This window comes from Etheostoma cragini, chromosome 17, assembly GCF_013103735.1.
Source record: "Etheostoma cragini isolate CJK2018 chromosome 17, CSU_Ecrag_1.0, whole genome shotgun sequence".
Taxonomy (NCBI): domain Eukaryota; kingdom Metazoa; phylum Chordata; class Actinopteri; order Perciformes; family Percidae; genus Etheostoma; species Etheostoma cragini.
The window spans coordinates 17,147,489-17,167,062 of record NC_048423.1 but is presented as its reverse complement, the minus strand read 5'-3'; the positions used below and the strand labels follow the sequence as shown (position 1 = coordinate 17,167,062).

General features: G+C 41.3%; 1 protein-coding gene and 1 long non-coding RNA gene across 7 annotated transcripts in view; one reads left to right on the top strand and one right to left on the bottom strand.

Moving 5' to 3' along the window:
- Window positions 1–4,678: 4,678 nt before the first annotated feature.
- On the bottom strand, window positions 4,679–7,354 carry LOC117960421. Its single transcript, XR_004660148.1, has 2 exons — window positions 7,111–7,354; window positions 4,679–6,431 (listed from the first exon to the last, which is right to left on the bottom strand). It is a non-coding gene; the product is annotated as an uncharacterized LOC117960421 (long non-coding RNA).
- The window catches only part of LOC117960420, a 27,485-nt gene continuing 13,885 nt past the window's right edge, over window positions 5,975–19,574 (top strand). For 5 of the 6 annotated variants that reach the window (XM_034898303.1, XM_034898307.1, XM_034898306.1 and 2 more), the window contains exons 1-12: window positions 5,975–6,538; window positions 7,205–7,294; window positions 8,631–8,771; window positions 11,440–11,586; window positions 12,141–12,332; window positions 13,213–13,299; window positions 13,484–13,602; window positions 13,696–13,810; window positions 13,905–13,982; window positions 14,059–14,174; window positions 15,539–15,701; window positions 19,414–19,559. In XM_034898303.1, coding sequence (XP_034754194.1) covers window positions 6,035–6,538; window positions 7,205–7,294; window positions 8,631–8,771; window positions 11,440–11,586; window positions 12,141–12,332; window positions 13,213–13,299; window positions 13,484–13,602; window positions 13,696–13,810; window positions 13,905–13,982; window positions 14,059–14,174; window positions 15,539–15,701; window positions 19,414–19,559 — 1,898 coding nt within the window. In that variant the 5' untranslated portion in view covers window positions 5,975–6,034. The remainder of the gene's footprint in view (window positions 6,539–7,204; window positions 7,295–8,630; window positions 8,772–11,439; window positions 11,587–12,140; window positions 12,333–13,212; window positions 13,300–13,483; window positions 13,603–13,695; window positions 13,811–13,904; window positions 13,983–14,058; window positions 14,175–15,538; window positions 15,702–19,413; window positions 19,560–19,574) is intronic. The other variant, XM_034898302.1, reaches the window with a different exon arrangement.

The window sequence follows — 19,574 nt, the reverse complement described above, 5'->3', positions numbered from 1 at the left end:
CAGCAAAACTCTGATCTGTCTGTGAAGGCATGAAAAGAAGGTTGAGGGATAGAGGAGAAAAGCTATTCATCTGATCAAGGTTAAAATGTTTACCAAATTCAGAAACAACAGGGTGAAAACAAAGTCTTACTACTGGTCTGTGTCATAAAGGCAGCTGCTAATAGAGAAATAGGTGATATCGATGCGTGTGATGAGAGTTCCATCATTGCCCAGGCAGGCCCGTTTTTGTCAAAGAATGCTGTCACCCCAGTATGCCAGTTTGGAAATGTTTGATGCCCAGTAATAATGGAGAGAGTTTGAGAGACCCAGCCCCACTTTAGATTTTGGTCTTTCCAGATTCATTCGAGGGGTGGAATGATTCCATATAAACAATTAGATATAGCCATCCAATTGGATTAAGAAATATGTCGGGAGCCAGACAGGAATTGTCACAAACAAATGCAGTAATCTAGGTAGTACTGTCATCTTGAGGGCGTTACTGTGGCCCGCCAGCGAAATGAGAAGGCCCGACCACCTCTCCAGATCCTTTTTTGAATAGGCCTGAATGTTGACTTTAAATTATCAGCTTTTATAAATGCCAGTGAAAGCCTGTTTTGATTTCTTACATTCTCCAAAACAGCTGACACTCATCTACACTGCCTGATGCCTTTTTCAATGCTGTGGCTAGAAACTGATTTAGGAGGTAAAACAAAGGCCATCTTGTCTTAAAGCTAGGTCTGACTCCTGTCTTCATATCTGAACCTTTTTACTGACACAGGGTTACATTGGTCTGTCTCATGATGCCACCCTGCTGCCAAAGTTGGGAGGCTGAATGGAGCAAATGTTGCACTGGAATTGGAATGGTGCAAACGGAGGCCAGAGATCATGGTGTTATTGATGTCAGTGCAGCAGTGAAGTTACCTTCAAACAAACCACTCAACATTTATTTTTTGGAACAATGCTGCTACAGTTTAGGAGAAGAACAATATGTGCGTCACGGCTGACGGTTGAGTATCATTGTCTCTGCTTGCCTCTTCCTGCGTCAAACTTGGCACTCCGTTTCTCTAAACAATGACTAAGATGGCATTTTATTGCACATGATGTCATGGCTCGTTACGGCTGTGATAAGAGTGGACATGTTCAGAGGAAACGTGTGAAACAGGACTACCAAGACGAAGCACCACGGGGGTGTGTGTGAACGTCAGCTGATTACGTCTTATTACGTCAAATATAGGCCTTAGGTGACTGTCAAAACTAGGCGCCACGGCCACAATTACAGTATATTAATATTACATTTTTGATTATAGGGTTTGGTACTTTTGTTGATAAGTTTCAAGGCTGCAGCGTTTATGTTTTTAAGATAGTTGTGTTATAAACTACGTTGCGATCCGTTCTGTTCTCCGGCTGGATAGATTTGGGGTGGGTAAAACTTCACGAAACCCATATGGACATCATGAAGTAAACACTGAAAATGTGCCTTTCATAATGTGTTTATGATTCCCTTTGTCCATGAACTGCAGCTGTCATAATGCTCTATTTAAGAACAAATCATTTCATTGTGAATGCTGTGTATTAGCTTCAGCGGCTGGAGTACAAAAGCCCACAGGCGAGCCATCTGAGAGAGGCTAGCTCATTGTCAAGACGTGGGTTTAGACTTGTGAGCTAAGAGCAAAGGAATTTAAAGCTGTTTAGATCAACAGATAAGCATTAATACAAATGTATGACTTCACAATTTCATTGGCACCATACCGTCACCACCTCGAAGGTTGTGTTTTATTTGGCATGTTTGTATTGTCACTCACAACTTTAACTTTCTCTTTAGAGTGTGTTTCTTTCTACTGTATTTAAACAAAGTAAAAAGAAGCTGACCTGGTACAACCATGCTCATGCTGCTTTTAAACTTTGCCAAAGTCTTGTTTTAAGATATTCTGTTTACGCTCTGTCTGTCCTGCTTGTAAAATCTTAAAAGTACGGTTTTTGGCCACAGGACAAATAATTACATTTTGGTGGTGATCCAGGCCTGGCATCCAACATTAAACAAAACCGTTTTAGCCATCACTATAAAAGTTATAAAGGAAGTTAAGCCGGAGAGTGTCCAGTGTTTGGGTTAGATCTCTCTAGATGCTGTCTGCTTTCTAGGAAGCTCAGGCCAAGCATGCCTGACATAAAACATGTGTAACCCTAACCCTAAGTATTTCCATTTTTCTACTCCTGTCATATCAACTATATCAACCAAAACTTCAAATCTCTATTTTTTTCATCATGATCCAGAAAAAACTCAATCTTATCTGTACTGAAACTTGACCAGGAGGCCGATCATGCCTTTGTGATGACATACGCCAAGTGGAAAAGTACAGACCCCCTCTAGCTCCTATGCATATTCTCTCCTCCGCCACAGCTATCACTCTCCTTTTATGCGGGCTGCCTTGGTGACATCACCCCCTCAACAAGTCTTCCAAGTCGTATTTACTGACAGTAATAAAATGGCAGATATCTAACAAGGGTGATCACCAACCAGGGCCTGTGGTGAGAAAGCATCAGGATTGTATTATCATCTTGGGAGGCAATGATATCAGCGATCAGGCCAGAACCAGCTTGCCTTTAACAGCCATCTTAAAAGATACACATAAAGGAAGATGGCACAAATAAAGAGCTTTCAGATGAAGGCTGAGGTTTGAATTATTTATTTAAGGGATGTAGGCAGCAGAGTTAAAACTTACACACAAGATGTGGATGAGAGCTGCGGGGAGGGAGGGGGGACTTCCAGGATAAACAACATAAGGAAGGTGTTACAGTAGCCTAATCTGACTTGGTTGGCAGAGGTGGGACACCTGGTTCAAATCTAATCAGACAGTGACACCGCGAGCAAAATAACTTTCCATCCCTTTCTGTTTACAGGCCAAGTGGAAAACAGGGGCTATACATACAAAGGATTCTTAACTTAGACATTCGGTTATGTTAAGATTAGGGCTGGGAAATATATATATGACATGAGGTTAGATATCGTCTTAGATTTTGGGTATATCGTAATATCATAATATGGTCAGTGTTGTCTTTACCTGGTTTTACAGGCTGCATTACAGTAAAGTGATGTCATTTTCTGAACTTACCAGACTATAATAGCTGTTTTATTATTTACCTTTACCCACTAAGTCATTAAATTATTTCTGGAGAATATTTATTAAAAATCTCATTGTGTAAATAACATTTTGTTAAAGCACCAGTAGTCAACCATACAATGTTGTCGCAATATCGACATTGAGGTATTTGGTCAAGAATATCGTAATATTTGATTTTCTCTATATCTTCCAGACCTAATTGAGGTATTATTCCTAAAGGTCTACCAGTGAACTTTCAGCAAATCTTACATGATGCTATGCAAATCATCCATGAACCTGCCCACCATTTTATCGTATTTCATAAAGGACAAGTTTAAAGAAATAGTTCGATTTTTTGGGAAATATGTTATCAGTAAGAGTTAAATGAGTAGATCAATACCACTCTTAGGTCCGTGCGTAAAGTCCTGGGCTTAAGACATGAGGCAATTAGCTTAGCTTAGCATAACTACCCCCTCTAAAAATTGAAAATGAACCTACCAGCACTTTAGAGTAAAGTTTTAATTAGTGAGCTTTAGAGGTGCTGGTAAGTGTGCTTTTCGACGTTGTTGTAATGGTACGCTAATCGACTCCAGGCTAACTCAGTATCTACTCATGCAAGATTGTCTTCCAAAATGTAAAAATACTACTTCAACAATACTGGCTATATCTGATTGGTTAGTAGCAGAAAGAAATGATGTGTGGTGTGTTATGTCATGTTTGTGTTCTCAAGCTTCTCAAAGGCTGCTAAATGGAAGCTTGTCTCAGTGGAGATAACCTGATAAAAATAGCAGCCTCTGTTGAATTTTAAGGCCTGTCTAGTTAAAACAAAAGATAGCTAACTCAACAAGTTAGGGTTAGAAAATTTTCATGGGGTAAATATTTTATGGATTTTTATTTTTTACTTGATCCAGTTGTATTCCAGGCTATGCTGTGGATGCAGTATTCTCATTTATCTCTCAGTGGGCTGGTCTTACCTTTACATAGCATGGTTTGCTAAAAGATTTACGTGTATACACTACTTTCCTGATGAACAATGATTAGAAATTAAAAATAGACCACATTTCAAAATGTTCCACTTGAACCCAACCAACATTTCGGCATGTGGTGGTGTCATAGTCACACAGTGTACCCACAGCACACATAAATCGCACACTTTTAGAGCCACTCACCCAGCAATATGAGGAAATGGCATTTTAAAGTCAGCCAAACCCCTTGAACTCCACCCATCCAGCTTTCCTTGAACACTACTCAGCCTGTGCAGAATTTATCTCTGATTTCAAGCTGCAACACATTAAAACTCTTCCTTAGATGACTTCATCATGAAACCAGAGCTCTTTTAACAGCATCATTAACCATGTCGTCTCCGGCGTCTTCCTCTGTCATATGAAGTGCTGCTGAGTGACTGTTGTCCCGCAGTAACACAGGCAACTTTTCAGCACATAGACACATTCTTTCTTAAATGTATTTACAGCTTTTAAATGTATAAATGTTGTGTAATTTTCTACGAGGGTCGATATTTTGAGAATTCCCAAAACACTATGTTGCAGAAATTGTGCATGTTGCCGTAATGCAATTACTTCACTTTCCTTGTACTGACATGGTTTAGTTTTAAGTGGCTGAGCAGCTACTGCGAACCATTCAACCAGGTGATGGGGTCAAGTCAGAGGGCAGCTAAGTGAAGAGTGAGAATTCCTTTTTTGGGGAAAGCTTTCACCAGTGGAAGCAAATTCTCCGCTCTGCTCTCTCCAAATATTTTCTCTGCTGTCTACTCTCCTCAGTAATCCCTGCTGCCCTGACATACGTACGCCACCCCCTGCCATTCCAATCATTCAGCCCAACATGTGCTCTGTTGAACCGTAGCCACCATCAAGGAGTGGTAGGGGTCATTATCTTCTTGACTGTAATTTGCCCCCCACACTTGTCGGGCCAGCAGCTCCGAGGTTTAAGGAGCAGAGCAACAGGGCTGTTCCATTCAGATGGAACTTTTGTGACAGCTGTTCCTTGCTGATGGGGAAAAGCTTGGAGCTGAGGAAAGCACTCTCACTCCTGGACAGACAGCGCTCACATGAGCCTCTGAAGCTTCTTCTCTCCTTAGATTTTACCCTGGATTTTTCAAAAGCCTGCTGTCTGTGACGGACCTTTTTGTCTTGTCTTGTAATTTCTTTGTGCTGGAACAGAGCAGAACACCTCAAGGCGGAATCTGTTCCTTTGCACTTGAAGGTGGAGGTAAGGCAGAGGCAGTGTGGGTGTGTGCGAGTTTGTTTCAACTGAGGATATTACCTCATAGAGGATAAGCTGTGATTGAAGAGGTCTGACAAAGGTCTCTGCCTCTGACTCCATTACTCGCCTCTTATCTGGACAGATTTTCTGTTCGGGTTCAGAGGGGAAGTTTTGACAGCCAGGCTTTACAGCCCCCTCTCCACTCTGTCGCTCCTGACAGAGAGAAAGAGAGAGAGAGTTTGTATGTGTGGAGAGGTGGTGACTTCATTCCCTCTCTTAACCAACCCTCCTCTTTTCCCCTCCTTTTTTTGACCTTTTTTTTTTTTTTCGCACAGCACAGTAAGGCAGCATGCCAGCAGTTTTCATCTTGCTGCGGTCCCTGGTTATCAGGCTCCTCGGTAGCAGACTGGCAGGCTCAGTGGCACAGTTCATCAGGAGAAGCCTCTCTACAGGCGCTGCCCACCTTGGCACAGCGCTGCGCCACGTCTGGGACCGCATTCGATCCCAGGAGTCCAAGGAAGCCGTGCTGGGCTGTGTGCTGTGCATTCTCAATATGCACAAGAAGGTAGAGAACTGAGGGCTCCCTCCACTTTCTGTTCAACCCTCCACTTGCTTGCTTAACAGAGACTGGGCAAACAGAACTGGTGAGTGAGAAGAGCGTACAAAGAGATGTGACAGACTTTTTTAATGCCCATTTGGACTTCAACATATTTTGTTTTTTTATCTGGACACTGGCAATGTCTGAGAGCATTGTGAGGAAGGTCCAGCCCTTCACCATTGGGACGAGGTTGTCGGCCCCGGCTGTGCCAAAATGCCAGGAGTTTACACAGAGTTATCTGCAGAGCCAGAGTCTGGATAACTGCACTCTGCAGCACAACCTGAACTCTCTCTACCTCAGTCAATCCCAGGTCTGCACACACAGCCCCTGTCTTGTCTCACCCATCGTCAAGCAGGTAGCCCCGGTCAAGCACAATCCAGAGGACATGGCGGCTGAGGACCACCTGAACCAGAACGTAGCCTCTGCCTCTGCTGTCTCCAGGTCAATCAAGAAGATCACGATCTCTGGGTATAAAGGCAGATCAGAGAACAAATTGTCAGTGGGACCAGCACAGCTCTCAATCAAAGGGTCCACATCTGAAAACAACAATAACAACAACAACGTCACCAGCACATCAGCCGCTCCACATCTGCCCAGGATTGTGGGTGTGAGCTGTGAGAATAAGTCCACTTCTCACTTCAAGGTACAGGACACACTTTACTACTGCAAATGTGCCACTATAATAACCAAGAAAATAATCACATATAGGTGGGATTTGTTTCAATAATGCAGTATAATTAAAAGGCAATTTACTCAATAAAGGCAAAATATAGGTAATTATTACGTAGTCTATTTTTAAAGAAATGTGAAAAGGTTGTTACAAAGTGTAGACTATGTGATAAATCCTTTAGTTTTAACTATTACAAACAACAACAAAACTACCGGTATATATTAACGTTATAAAGACTTAATTTAGCATGGAAAATAGACATTTTGAACAATGTTTTAAATTATTTGCTGACATTTACCAGTAGGCTATGGTCTGAAGTATCCACATGGTGTTTCACTTTTGTGGTAAATAGTAATTTCATTATTAAGGATTTTGAGATAACACCTTCAAAAAATATGTTTAAATATTGATATACATTTTTTCTGATAAATGTACCCTAACACAATGTTAAATATTGAAGTAGTTACCGGAAATGTATCGAGGTATTTGTACGAGGTATTATAACAAGTGTAAATGTTAATGTCTAAATTGTTTTGGTTTTTAACCTGCCTCAATTTACGTCGTCTTGCCCAGCTTGGTCTACTCATTTACGGCTCATTTTCAGCACAATCGGCTGCTTATTTTCTCTAAATATTTTAGGTTTTACTCAGAAGAGACAGCAGTGACGAACTTCAGGCCACGCAGGGACAAACCAGGCTAAAAGAAAACGGAGAGAAATCCGTCCAACAGGTAAGATGCTAACGTTAGCTAACTGCTAACATTCTATCAAAAATAACCAATAGTTAGCTAAAGAAAACAAAATGACTGTTTGCTGTTATCTCACCAACGTTAAATGAAAGTTTAATTTAAAAAGCATATCTGTATCATATTTAGCCCAATATATACTGTATATATTTAATGTTTTGTGTTGATAATGGTGCTATTTGTCCAAACTTTTTTCAGACTGTATTTGTTTTGCTGTGAGACAGTGAGGTATTTAGCTACTAGCTATATCTGCGGCAGGGGAGTTGATGGATCTCCTGGAGTTTACGAAATGAAGTCTTCATGTGCTGTATTCACCAAACTTTATTTTAAACTTTATTATATTATACATTTGGAGCAAAGTTACATAGAGGTGGAAAACCGGTTAAGTTAAGCGAGCAACGTGTCTTTGAACGTCATACACATAGCCTGTTGTGTCCTCTTGATTAACTGTAAGTTATTGAAAAAAGGCTCCACAGACTGAAACACAGTATGTGTATATTGTAGGATATTGTTTAAAGTCAATGGGCTGTTGGATTTGGCCCGTTTCTTGTTGAAGTCATCAGTGTAGGCTATGTTGTGGACGAAGTGCTCTGTTACAGCAGACCTTGCAGGGCCAGGGCTCACTGGAAAACATGAGGTCAGGGAAGATGTTAACAAAAGAAAAGGCTTGCAGCTCATGGAGGCTGCTTATAATAACACACTGACACAGCAATAGCCTAATTTCCCCTTTTAGAACAAAAAACTACAGTCCTCATCTACATCACCTCCCATTCCACAAGCACAACAATACTTTGCTTTTCCTCCTCTCATATATTATTCAAGAAAATTCCATTTCATATGAGAAGGATGTGGTCTCTTTGCCTGTTCAGGTATGAAAGAGTGAACATGATCTGCTATTTAAAGGTGAAATGTTTACATGTAAGGCTGACAGCAAACCATGTCAGACATCCAAGGATATGTCCGTTCCTGCTTCCTTTATGTGCCCAGATGTTTCCTGATTGGAGAGCAGCAGAAATGCTCAATTAGGAAAGCTGTGCCAGCAGTCTTTCATTTCATTCCACATATTGCTGACAATAAGTATTTTAATTTGTGAACTTGGGTCACACAAGTTTATATTGTCTGTGGATAGTATAAAAAAGGTGTTATCAACATGAATGGACACATACACATGCCCTCATTGAGAGCTGTACATCAGTCATTTAGGTTCTATCAGAGGCAAGCCACATCTAGTGTTCAGGTGGGATCTAATTCATGTTTTAGTCAAATTGAAATTGCCATCATGTCTTTAACACTTTGTTGTCTGTGTTGTCTCCTCTCACAGTTGTCAGGGCCTGAGACGCTAAAGAGAGAGCCTCAGACGAAAGAAAGCCATCCACACACACAGAATGAAGCGTCGGCAGCTGTTACGTCCCAGAGTGACTTCTCTCAGCGCAACTCGCTCTTCAACCAGGAAGTGCTGCAGGTAAATTGTAGCATGCATTCACAATATCAACATCAGCAGTTAGTCATGGTCAGTTAGGGTGTTTATATGAACTTCTGCTCATGAAAGGCAGCACTTTCCTACTGTTTTTTTTGTTTTCCCACATATGTGTGCTTGTTCAACACCACTTTTCAAGAATATGCAGATGGAGATGTTTAAATGATTCTAAATTAGATCACAGCAAGCAACTTATCTCTAATCTCCTCTGATGTGAAAATGTTTAAAAGAAAGAAGCTGCAGAGGGTTTTCCTCTCAAAAGCCACCAGTTACACTGTTGAGATGAAATCAGAATGGAAGCTGCCAGTTGCATGACCCTCCGAGGAGAACAAAATATGTCCTGGTTCTTATTTTGTCCCGAGAACTGTATGAGCTGTGTTCGGCTGAGGGTAGAGAGGGAGGGGAAACCGCCACAAGTGAAGCAATTATTTAGGGATGAGATCATTGTTTGGCTCCATCTCTTCACGCCTATGGCCCAGAGAGACTCAGCCAAGCTGCACAACTAGTTGTGTTATCTCATTGCTCCGTCCACCCCAGTGTACAAGGACATTTTACCGCGGGTTCGGCTGAGGGACATTTTTTCCCGCAGTTGGCCATCAACCATCGAAGTGATAGGATGTTTACTTCCAGTAATAAGAAATTAATTTGGGATGTGTCAGCTGAAGGAGACATATGATGTATGTACTGTACGTGTTGAAAACAGCTCTGTAGCACGTCATTCATGGTAACAAGCTTAGCAGCCCCTTTTCGCTTAAGTGGAGTCTGTATTTCTGTTGCTTTTGGAGGAGACAGCGTTTTGTATTTTAACTTTATTTGAGAATTTACTTTAAATAACAAGAGCTTTTGGTAGGTGGGGACCTGCTTGTTTTACAGGGATGTGGTTGACTGCTATCGCTGATGAAAATGTGTTATTTCAGTGTTAGATCGCTGTGGAAGTGGAAGTGAGTTTTCCATGGAGAGGCTTTTAAAGGTCCCTAATGTTTCAAGCAAGGAGAGCAAAGCAGGTCACCACATGGAGAAGCACAGCTTTGCTGAGGGCCATATGTTTCAGAGGCCGCACTGCAAAAAAGCTCGCCTTTCACTGTCTCATTTCCACGATAAAGTTGAGAAACTTCCACTCCAACAGTCTTTTCGGGGCCAAGTTGCATTACTACAAGAAACAAAAATGTGGCTTGTTGGTCAACATTTTACAAAGTGTAAAGATGTGCACACTTGTTTTCCTGTTAAACGCTAAAAGTGGATTCTTTGAGGCTTGTGGAAATGAAAAGCAGCCTGATTTTTGCTTATGATCACCAAACATAGTTTGTTTTCAAATCTGGCATTTGTTGACTCCGGCGATGTTTTCCGGTGTGGCCACAGATTTTTCATCAAAAAAATACAATCTGAACTGTGTGCATTAGCTGTCTATTCTTTGTGGCTTGACTAAAGCCTTACTGTACATTTTCATAAACCGTCTATTGTTGTGGAGAGCGAACAGGAAAAAACAAGAGAATCATAGACTTCCTGTATGAGGTCATCATAATGCCACGGGAGCCAGTGTGAGGCGATAGGGGCCTGTTTTGTCAAGCTCTTTTCCTTCTGTTCAACACAGAAATACCTCCGCTGCACCAGGGGGCTTTTAAAGTTAATGACATCACATTTTACTCTTCAGTAAAGAGTTGTTTAGAGGCCGTGTCATGTGGCGTCTTGATGTTTTATTGATCTAAAAGAGAAGTTACTGCAATGTTCATTGTCAGTTGTACTGAATTTCTTTAGAAATAATTCCTTAATTTAATGTTCTAATGACTCACTTTGTGTGCTTGACTGTAACTGCAAGCATTCCACACAATAGCACTAGAAAAAATAATTGTATCAGTTGTATGACTTATTTAGAATCCGTCTTAGAAGCAGAAGAACTGGAGTTGATTTATTCATCCATTCAATTATCGTGACTTGTGTGGGTCACTCACTTCCACACTGGGTTCTTTGCAAAAACAAACATGTACTTTCCAACACTTTGACTTTGGCCACCTGGTTTGCAGTTTTTCACTCCATACAAATGTTACCAGAAAAGGCAGCTTTGCTTGACAAAGCCTTATGCAACAGAGCCGAGGCACTCGCCAAAAGAAACGTCTGCTCTGCATAACATGACACCGGAGAACAAAGAGCTGTTCTTGATGTGTCTGAGGCAACGTATTAATCTATGTCAGGGAAGAAAATGAGGCCTGTTTGCTCTCCTGATAAGCAGATACAAGACTATTTACCATTGTGACTACCGCTTTGTTGAGTGTACTGTCAGGCAGCAAATATCTCTGTACAACTAATAGGCTGTAGATGGGCCTCAGATGTGAAAGTTCTAAATATAAACTTCTTTGAAAACCCTGCTAAGGAAATCTGATAGTCATTTTGTCATGTTTCTGTGTTAAATATCGAGCCATACGAATGTATCTACAAATATGGTGTTTATTCATAAATAATTAATGCTTCCTTGGCCAACCTCAGCCTTGTTATATATAATTCTAAAGCTAATACATTCTCAGATTTTACTGTTAAATGAAGAAAGTGAGCAATATCATCAAACAGCTGAATCTAGTCAATAAACAGACATGAGTGGTTGCCTGTGATGTGCAGAGTGTGAAGCGAATCTTGGTCTGTATGTCTGTTTGTGATGTAGGCTGAGGCATGGATCAAAGGCAAGCTGCAGGACCTGAAGGATGGATGTAATATTCAGCGCTGCCCCCTGCAGGATTGGGAGGAGGCCTCGCAGACTCTTCAGAGAGACCTCAAAGACTTTGAGAACACCCTAATTCAACTCAACCAGGTAACATGATGATTCAACATTATAGCTGACATTTTACCAAGTTACCAGTGCAAGCACATCACAGCAACTCACATCCCAAATGAAATGTTTATTTTAACTTTTCAACAGGTAATGGGGATATGAATGCAAACATTAATCACTGCCGTTGTAGCTTAGAGAGTCCGTCAGATCACATAACGCATAACATAATGGGCTCGTGGCCAATTCCAGTAGGTCGGAGAGAAAAGCAGACCCTCAGTGTTCCAGACGGCTCTGTCAAGCCAGCTTATACATTGTCCCTTAGGAGAACATTTTTGGAAATGGTACAGTGGTGATAATTAACCTCCCCCGACACACAGACGGCTCAGGAAGGGTATTGACTGAACCAGGAGAATTTTAAAGGGTATATCCAAGAAATAAATGGCAGTTGTCCAACATCTGTGAAGCCGTCTGGCCCATGACCAATGACTCTGACAAACTCGAGGTGTCAAATGTACTCAGCCACTGTTCTATGTTAGTTTGGCGGCTCCTCCTACACTACGCCCTAAGTGAACAACGACTTTCTGTTTCAAAAGATGGGTGAGCAGTTGATCTGCAAGCTGAACCCCACCTCTGATCTGGTGAAGAAGCAGCTCAGCCAGCTCAGGGACCAGTGGCAGGCCCTAAAACACACAGCTGCAAATCAGACGAGGGCCCTGGGTGGAGCCAGGAACCTGCAGGAGTTCAACAAAAAAGTAGACAAGCTGGAGGCCTGGATTAAAGAGAAGGTAAAAAGAAATCTGTTTCTGTTGTGTAGAAGCGATTTAATTGCAGAGGGAGGGCTTTTTTTGTTCCCCTTTTATCATGCTTTTCAGAGCCAATTGTATTGAACTATTGAGTCAAAGCATAGCACTTTTTAAGGATATTTGTTGTTGTTGTTTTTTGCAGTTTGGGATTTTAATAAATTGCTGACTGCATGACGCTAGCATTTTCTATTCATGTTCTCATTTTTAAATTTAACACTCATGCGAAACAGGGTCAAATGTGAAATTTGTAATGCACCTTTATTTCAATTTTGCAGACATTTTCCCTTTTTTCATTATTTTGATCCTGTTCACATTATCTCCCAAATGTCCAAAGACCCAAAAACAGTTGGTCCAGGGGCACATATGAGTAGACAGACCGCTCTGATCAACAGTTGTTAAGATTAAGGTAATTGGCCCAATAAAACAGCACTTAGAAATTAGCTCAGTATCCTGACGGGGGCTCTTGTTTGTGTATCTTCACCAGTGTGAAACATCTGCCTGTCATTTTAAAAAAGCAATCTGCTGTTTTAGGCTTACGTTTATCTTTCTGTTCATGTCCATGTCTCTCACAAGGGAACTGATGATTGATAATGAACCTGTGGGAATGTAATGGAGGAAGTTGCTAATGAAGTTTTAAAGAACATCCTTCCCCAGAGGAGACTGTATTCTCCATTTAGTTCCACTCATCCTTCCCTCTGTGCATTAGCATCAAGTTCTCACCTAATGCTGAAGGCTATTTCTGTTCAGCATCTTCCTTGGTAGCAGGAGTAATGTGGTTTAATCCCGGTGCCTCTGAAAAAAGAAATAATGGTTGGGTTCCTAACAAATGGGGGCTGTAAACACTGACTTTTATGTGTGCCAGCAGGAAGAGGAGCAGTCTCTGGTGAATGTCCTCGGGGGGAATGTTGACAAAATGCAGCTGACCAGGAGGATTTTAGATCTGAAACAGGTGAGCATTGTAAAGGAACAAGCAGCTAATAATAATTACCAGAACATTGATTTAAAAAAAAAAACACTGTTGAGGTAAATATATACACATTCCCGTATGTTAATAGTTTATAATACAATTCTGTAGAGGTTTCCCGGGCATTTATCAACAGCTGAGGTCATAGTTGGATTGTGTTCCCCTGCAGGATGAGCAGCTATACAGAAACCTCCACGAGGAGATCAACCACTTGGCACTAAAACTGGAGAAACAAGGGAAGACAGATGGCAAAAACATCTCCAGCAAGAGGAAACACATCAATAAAATGTAAACTTTGTCCCTTACGTTACAATGGTATGCTGCATGAAACCTCATCTATCTAGACAGAAGACTTATTTGTGTGTTATCTTCTCTGTGCAGGTGGCTGAAGGTCCAGTCTCATCTGAAAAACTACCATGAAAATCTTCAGCTGGCACTGGAGGTTTCCTCATTCTACCAACAGGCCGATAATACGTTGTTTGCTATTGATAACATGGTAAAATTGCGTGGCGGCCTAATTGTTTCTTTTCCGCTTGGATCTTAGATTCACATTTTGCTCATATTTACTGATAAACATCTTCTCTTCTCAGAAGAAAAGCATATCTGCAGCCAAAGAGCTCGACAGCTTCGGCGATAGAGAAATACGCGACATCGCCAGTCAAATCATGGTAGGTAATGTTTTGTTTTGTCACCTAAAGCAGCAAGAAGCCTTCTCAACCTAACCTACAGGCCTGTGTGTGGTAGGTGCTAGATGTGAGCCTGTCCCAGGTGTCTAATCTCCATCCTGCCCTGGCGGCCGGCGTCACGCAGAAGCAGAGCGAGGTGAAGGACTGCTGGGCGCTTCTTCAGAAGGTTTTCAGGTAAGACAGCAGGCCAAGGATTTTGTCGACCACTTTGGTGGCCCTGTGAGTACATGCGGCATTTCACCCAGTAATTGGTCCTCCAAAGATTTCCACTAAGCTGGAACAGAAACAAAAATGTATCACTCAATTGGTACCCCACATTAAAATTCTGCACTGGCAAAACCAAGAATTTTTTTCCATTTGTATAAAGATTTCTCTCTTGATTAGCCTTGTTAAATTTGGGTTTGAATCGGTGAAAAATGATAAGCAAAGTGAAGGGCTGGTTTGTCTGGAGACCAACTACCACACAAGGCATCTGTCACCACCACCCACTGGTTTAGTTTGTAATAATCAGTCTTCTGCACTGCTTTGGATGTTGACCATGTGTTTGATTACTGTACTGTACATGTGAATGATGTCTTGGCTTACTGAGTCGAGTTGGCAACACGGTTTGTTCTCTTCTCACGATTAAAATCCTGCCGTCACCTCGAATAGTCTGCTAAATCTAAGATATTACGTGTTTACAAGCATATTTTGTAATTTGTATGGCATTGTAAAATAAATTTATTGTTACTTTAATAGCCTTCGGTAAGAGTCCAGCCTTTTACATCAGAAGCAATATCTACTTAATGAGTACACAGTTAAATGCTGTGGTAAAATGGGAACCAAGCTACAAGAAATGAGATTCTGATTTATTGACATCGGTTGAAGCTTTTCAGCATGCGTAGTAAAACATATGGCAATCTTTGGTATTATGTCCAATATATCATAGATCCGTTTATAGGTAGCAAATCTGTACATTTTAGATTTCCCTGATGTTTCTTGGGAAAATCTGGGAACTTTGAGGTGATGGTGTTTCAAAACTTTGTTCTGAAATGTACCATATAAATTAAGTTTTTATTTATTATTTATAATAAGAATGATAATAATAGTAGTAGTAGTAGTAGTAGGAATAATAAACTTACTAGGATCCATCCTTTAATTTTAGTCTGGTCAGTAGTTCTTGTGTTATCTTGTACTGGATCAAAGTGTTGAACTGGCCAATGGATAACATTGCAATCCTTATACTCTAGCCGTGCAACATTTTTCATTTTCACATTAATAAATACAGTCAGGCGTAACTCCATAGTTCTGACATCCGTCTCCAACATCTCCCGCTTTCCAAATATTTCTCAGGCCGAGAGCCTGTAATGTCAGCGGGCTATCTTTAGATCCAAATATTACATCATCTCGTCTGTCTTATCAGCTGCGTTTCATGGCTATTTAAATCAAAAAACACAAACACTGGTTGAAAACTTCACAGCCATATTTGGAGTTCATTGCTGGTCTCTGGAGCTTTGCTGTCAGCACCACAGTAACATCCCACTCTGCTCCCCCTGCAGGAGTGACCGGACCACACTCTCTCCCACTGGCCCAGCTTTCACCAGGGAAGATGGTGACCCCCTGACACCCGCCCGAGAACCCCAGTGCAACGTGGGAATGGAGATGCAAAGAATCATGGGAAAGGAGGTGAAGGAGGAGCAGAATCGTCTAAAAGGCTGCGTGGTAAGTAAACTCAATCTATAACTGGTGAAGTCACAGTGTGGCTCTCGACTGGCAGAGACCAGCATCATCAGCACGACGTCTGTGGCTACAGAAAGTGACGCACTTTGTCTTCTGGTTTGGAAAATGCCTGTTTTACAATTAAAGCAGCGTTTTTTCCTAAATAACAGGGTTTTTGGAGTCTGTCAGATGTGCTATAGAGCGGTGGCGTCTAGTGTTGGCACACAACACACTGCTGGTTTTCCATCCAGATGGTTAGTTGCACTTAATTACATCATCTGGTGTACGAGTTGTGAGGAAGGCCTTGATAAGATGGTAAGAATGAATACCAGCATGGCTCTAAACCCCAAAGACCCTGGAGAGAATAGAGCAGTATATAACTATTCAGTCTTTTCAATCTCTTGAAGAACTTTAGTCTGAAAATGTAATGAACATTGCCCTGTAGGAGTTACAGGAAGAGCTTTTAGAGGTGTTATTTAGACTGGAACAAGGATTCCTTAAGTGTCCATGAAAAATGTCAACCTTGACTGCACAACTTGGCTGAATGTTAGGCTAGAGCAAATAAGCCTTTCCCTCCTTTATGGTAAAATAGTATTTTAGCTTTTAACTGCTCTGACTAAAGTCATTGGATTGATATTATATTAGTAGATGGCCTGTGGCTCAGTGTCGGGTGAGTGAATAACCTGCAGAGCATGTGGATTCCTCAGACAAGACATTCCTCATGTTGGAGGCCAACCAGCACTCTGTTGAACACGTGGGTGCTCCTATAGTGACCCCACTGCCCAGAAACCTACAAGGAAATACTATAAGCGTCTTTTAGAAGAGGACGTATCCAGAAACTTAAGTGTGTGGTATGTTAAAAACCAGTAATTATGTGTATATTCAGTCTTTTAAGTTAGCACATTAAATCTCTTTATAATCTGTAAGTGAATGACCGGTGGCTATTTGTGTTCAGCACAGAGGTATCCCATAATGCAACGTTCCTTTTCTTGTAATTGACCCTGAGCCCTTGTGAAGTCTCTGCCCAGAAGATCAAGGAGAGAAAATCCCACTCTTTTCAGTATATTCCCCTGCTGATGTTTTAGGCTCTAACCCATCAGGCCAGCAAGCCGGGCTCACTTGTTTCTCTCAGCAGGTGCGGAGCTCGATGGCATGGCCGTCCCAAGCCCTTTCACTGCAGTCAGTTGCCTTTATTACACTGGGAGATGGGAGTTACCTAGGTGCGGCGTCTGTGGGAGACCCCCAGTTACTCTTTTGTAAGGACTAATAAGACACTCCAGACGAAACCCTGGAGCCCAAAGGCCAAACTCAGCACCAGGCACAACCATCAGTTGAACAGTAAAAGTAATTTGTCACATACTTTCGCAGCGCTTTAACTTTCCCCGGGTGTACTGAGTTGATACCAGTATTTTTCAGGGTACAAGATGCAGCTGCACAGTTCTTTTGGCTGATAGCGACTCTAGGTATACGCACATGGTAGACTGCACTTTCAGTGTATCCGCAAACATGCTTCCATACGAACTTTCTTTCTTGTGGTCTCTCTGGTGCAATTTGACTCAGTCGATTAAAGGTACCTGTAAAAGTTTTAGTGTCTGTATGTTTTAGTGTCTGTATGTACATGCATTATAATCTTAATGTCCATGTCTGTGACAGCAGTAGCATGGCCTCTTGTCGCTGGAGGGTAAACATGGCTATTGTCTGTTTCTCTGGCTAATTGTAGCCAGATGCTGGGGCTGCAGACCAGATGGGCTTGGTGCTAAGTGATAGTTCTTGGCTGATATCACTTCATAGCACATTGCAAAAAGACACGTGGGTGAAAAGGATCCATAGAAAACAGATAAGAATCAACAGTACCAGGGAGAAATATGCTGAAATAGGAGATGATTTAATGAGGCCTAAAAACACAGAATACCATTGAATACGACATAGCAAATCATTAAAGGACTATTTTGTGCTGTGGCTGACAGACTTCTTTTTTATATGGCAGAATGGGATGTTAAGTGCTCTGAAGGAGTTGTTTACAGTGGAAGCAACTGTGAAAGATGAAAGGAAGAAGCAAATATCTGGGGAGGCGAGGTCATTGATAGATATCAACCCTGTCAAATGAATCCCAGTAGTTTGTTAGTTCTGGAGCTTTAGCACAGACATGGCCCAATAATGTGCCATACATCTTTGCAAACGATATTAGCCCCCTGTAATTTACAGCGTCTCTCGCATAATTTTGGAGGGGACACTTTTCTCCAGATCTCTGACTCACTTCTTCTATAGGCCCATGCAGAAAATAACTTGGTTAAATTAAAGCTACTCCATAAAACACTATTATTAATAGCAGTTTTGTGCTTTTTGGCCGTTGTGTAAATTACGCCTTTCTGATTGATTGATTTTCTTTTACGGGAAAACATTTCTCAGATGCACATTTGCCTTGCTGATTGCTGCAGAGACTTTACTTGTGTCAGTGTTTTTACTAGCATATGTAAAAGTCATTATGTTATATAGAACAGTTAACACAGCATGGTCTGCATTATTCATTCAGTTAAATGTCAACCTAAGTGAATGTTGTACTTAATTCACAGGTAATTTAATCGTTTCATATTTATGCCTGTCAGTTTTGGTCAGCAAAGCAAGTAAAACCTTAATTATATAAACTTGTTTTTGTTTTTTTTAAACATTGGTTGGTAAGTTTTAAATGACACACAGTTAGAAGCAACATAAGTACATACCCCCAAAAACTATTTAATAAAAACAAAAACAAAACTTTTGAATAAATAAACTGTTATACCAATAAGTAATTATTGTGCATCCATTCTTGCATTGGCTCTGTTGGATCCTGTTGCAGTGCACTGTTTGAGATGTTTGCTGTGGACTGCAGTTGGTAACCAGACCAACCATCAGGATATCCCACTGTGTTCTCTGTAATGGTCCGGTTACATGTAGCTTTCATTGGAAACCCTGCTGCAGAGTCCTTTGGCCAACCTTTAAAGCACTCAGATGGTTGTAAAAGAGGCTTAGTGGTTGTTGACGTCTTTAATATAATTCTGCACACAGACAAGGCCTATAGCTCTGGCATTGACTTTTCTGAAAACTCCACTGCATAGTTCTGAACGGAGTCAGAGTAGTGGGCCATGGAAATCAGTATCTAAGGCTGCAAAAAACCCTGCTGCTATTTAATTAGAGTTGGGGATAAGGGATTTTCAAAAAGGGTTGTGTTTCCAACTGCAGTGGCTCTTTTTAGTCATCAAAGTAGTATAGCACATGTTGGCAACCTTGTTAGATGTAATGTGTTCATTCATAAAGAAATTATAATATATTTAACCTTTTTCTGCCATATTTAGTATTTTCATTACAAACATTGATGATGTCAAACAGAAATAGCTTGGCTCTTTGGTCTGGTCTGGGTTATTTCACCGAGAAGAGCCCACCTTTGTAAGAGAGTATGCTTTGTGTCATTTACAGGAGAGGCTTTTCTTTATTTGGGCAGCTGTCCACGTTGTCCAGCCTCCAGCCACATTGTAACGTTCACATTAGCAGTAAGCTACTCCGATGCCTCACTGTTTAGTCACTGCTCCCAGTATAAAATCCTCCATTTGAGATGTTTATGCGTCCAGTCAACGTTTATTCGATGGATGGCCGACAGAAAAAGCCAAACATTACTTGCGTGTCGTGTTGCAAATCTTTTAGTTGTTTCCCACCGAGACTTTGTACTTTTTGTCCACAGAGTACTGTTGAATGTGGGATTGTTAGGAAAACACAGAGCAACCAAAGCCAGGAGCAGCCATCAGTGAACCACACCTCTTTACCCACGGGAGACGGCCCTGCCTGTGTAAATGATGTCATCGTCAGTCATCAATTGAAGGGAGAAAGGTAACATTACGGCCT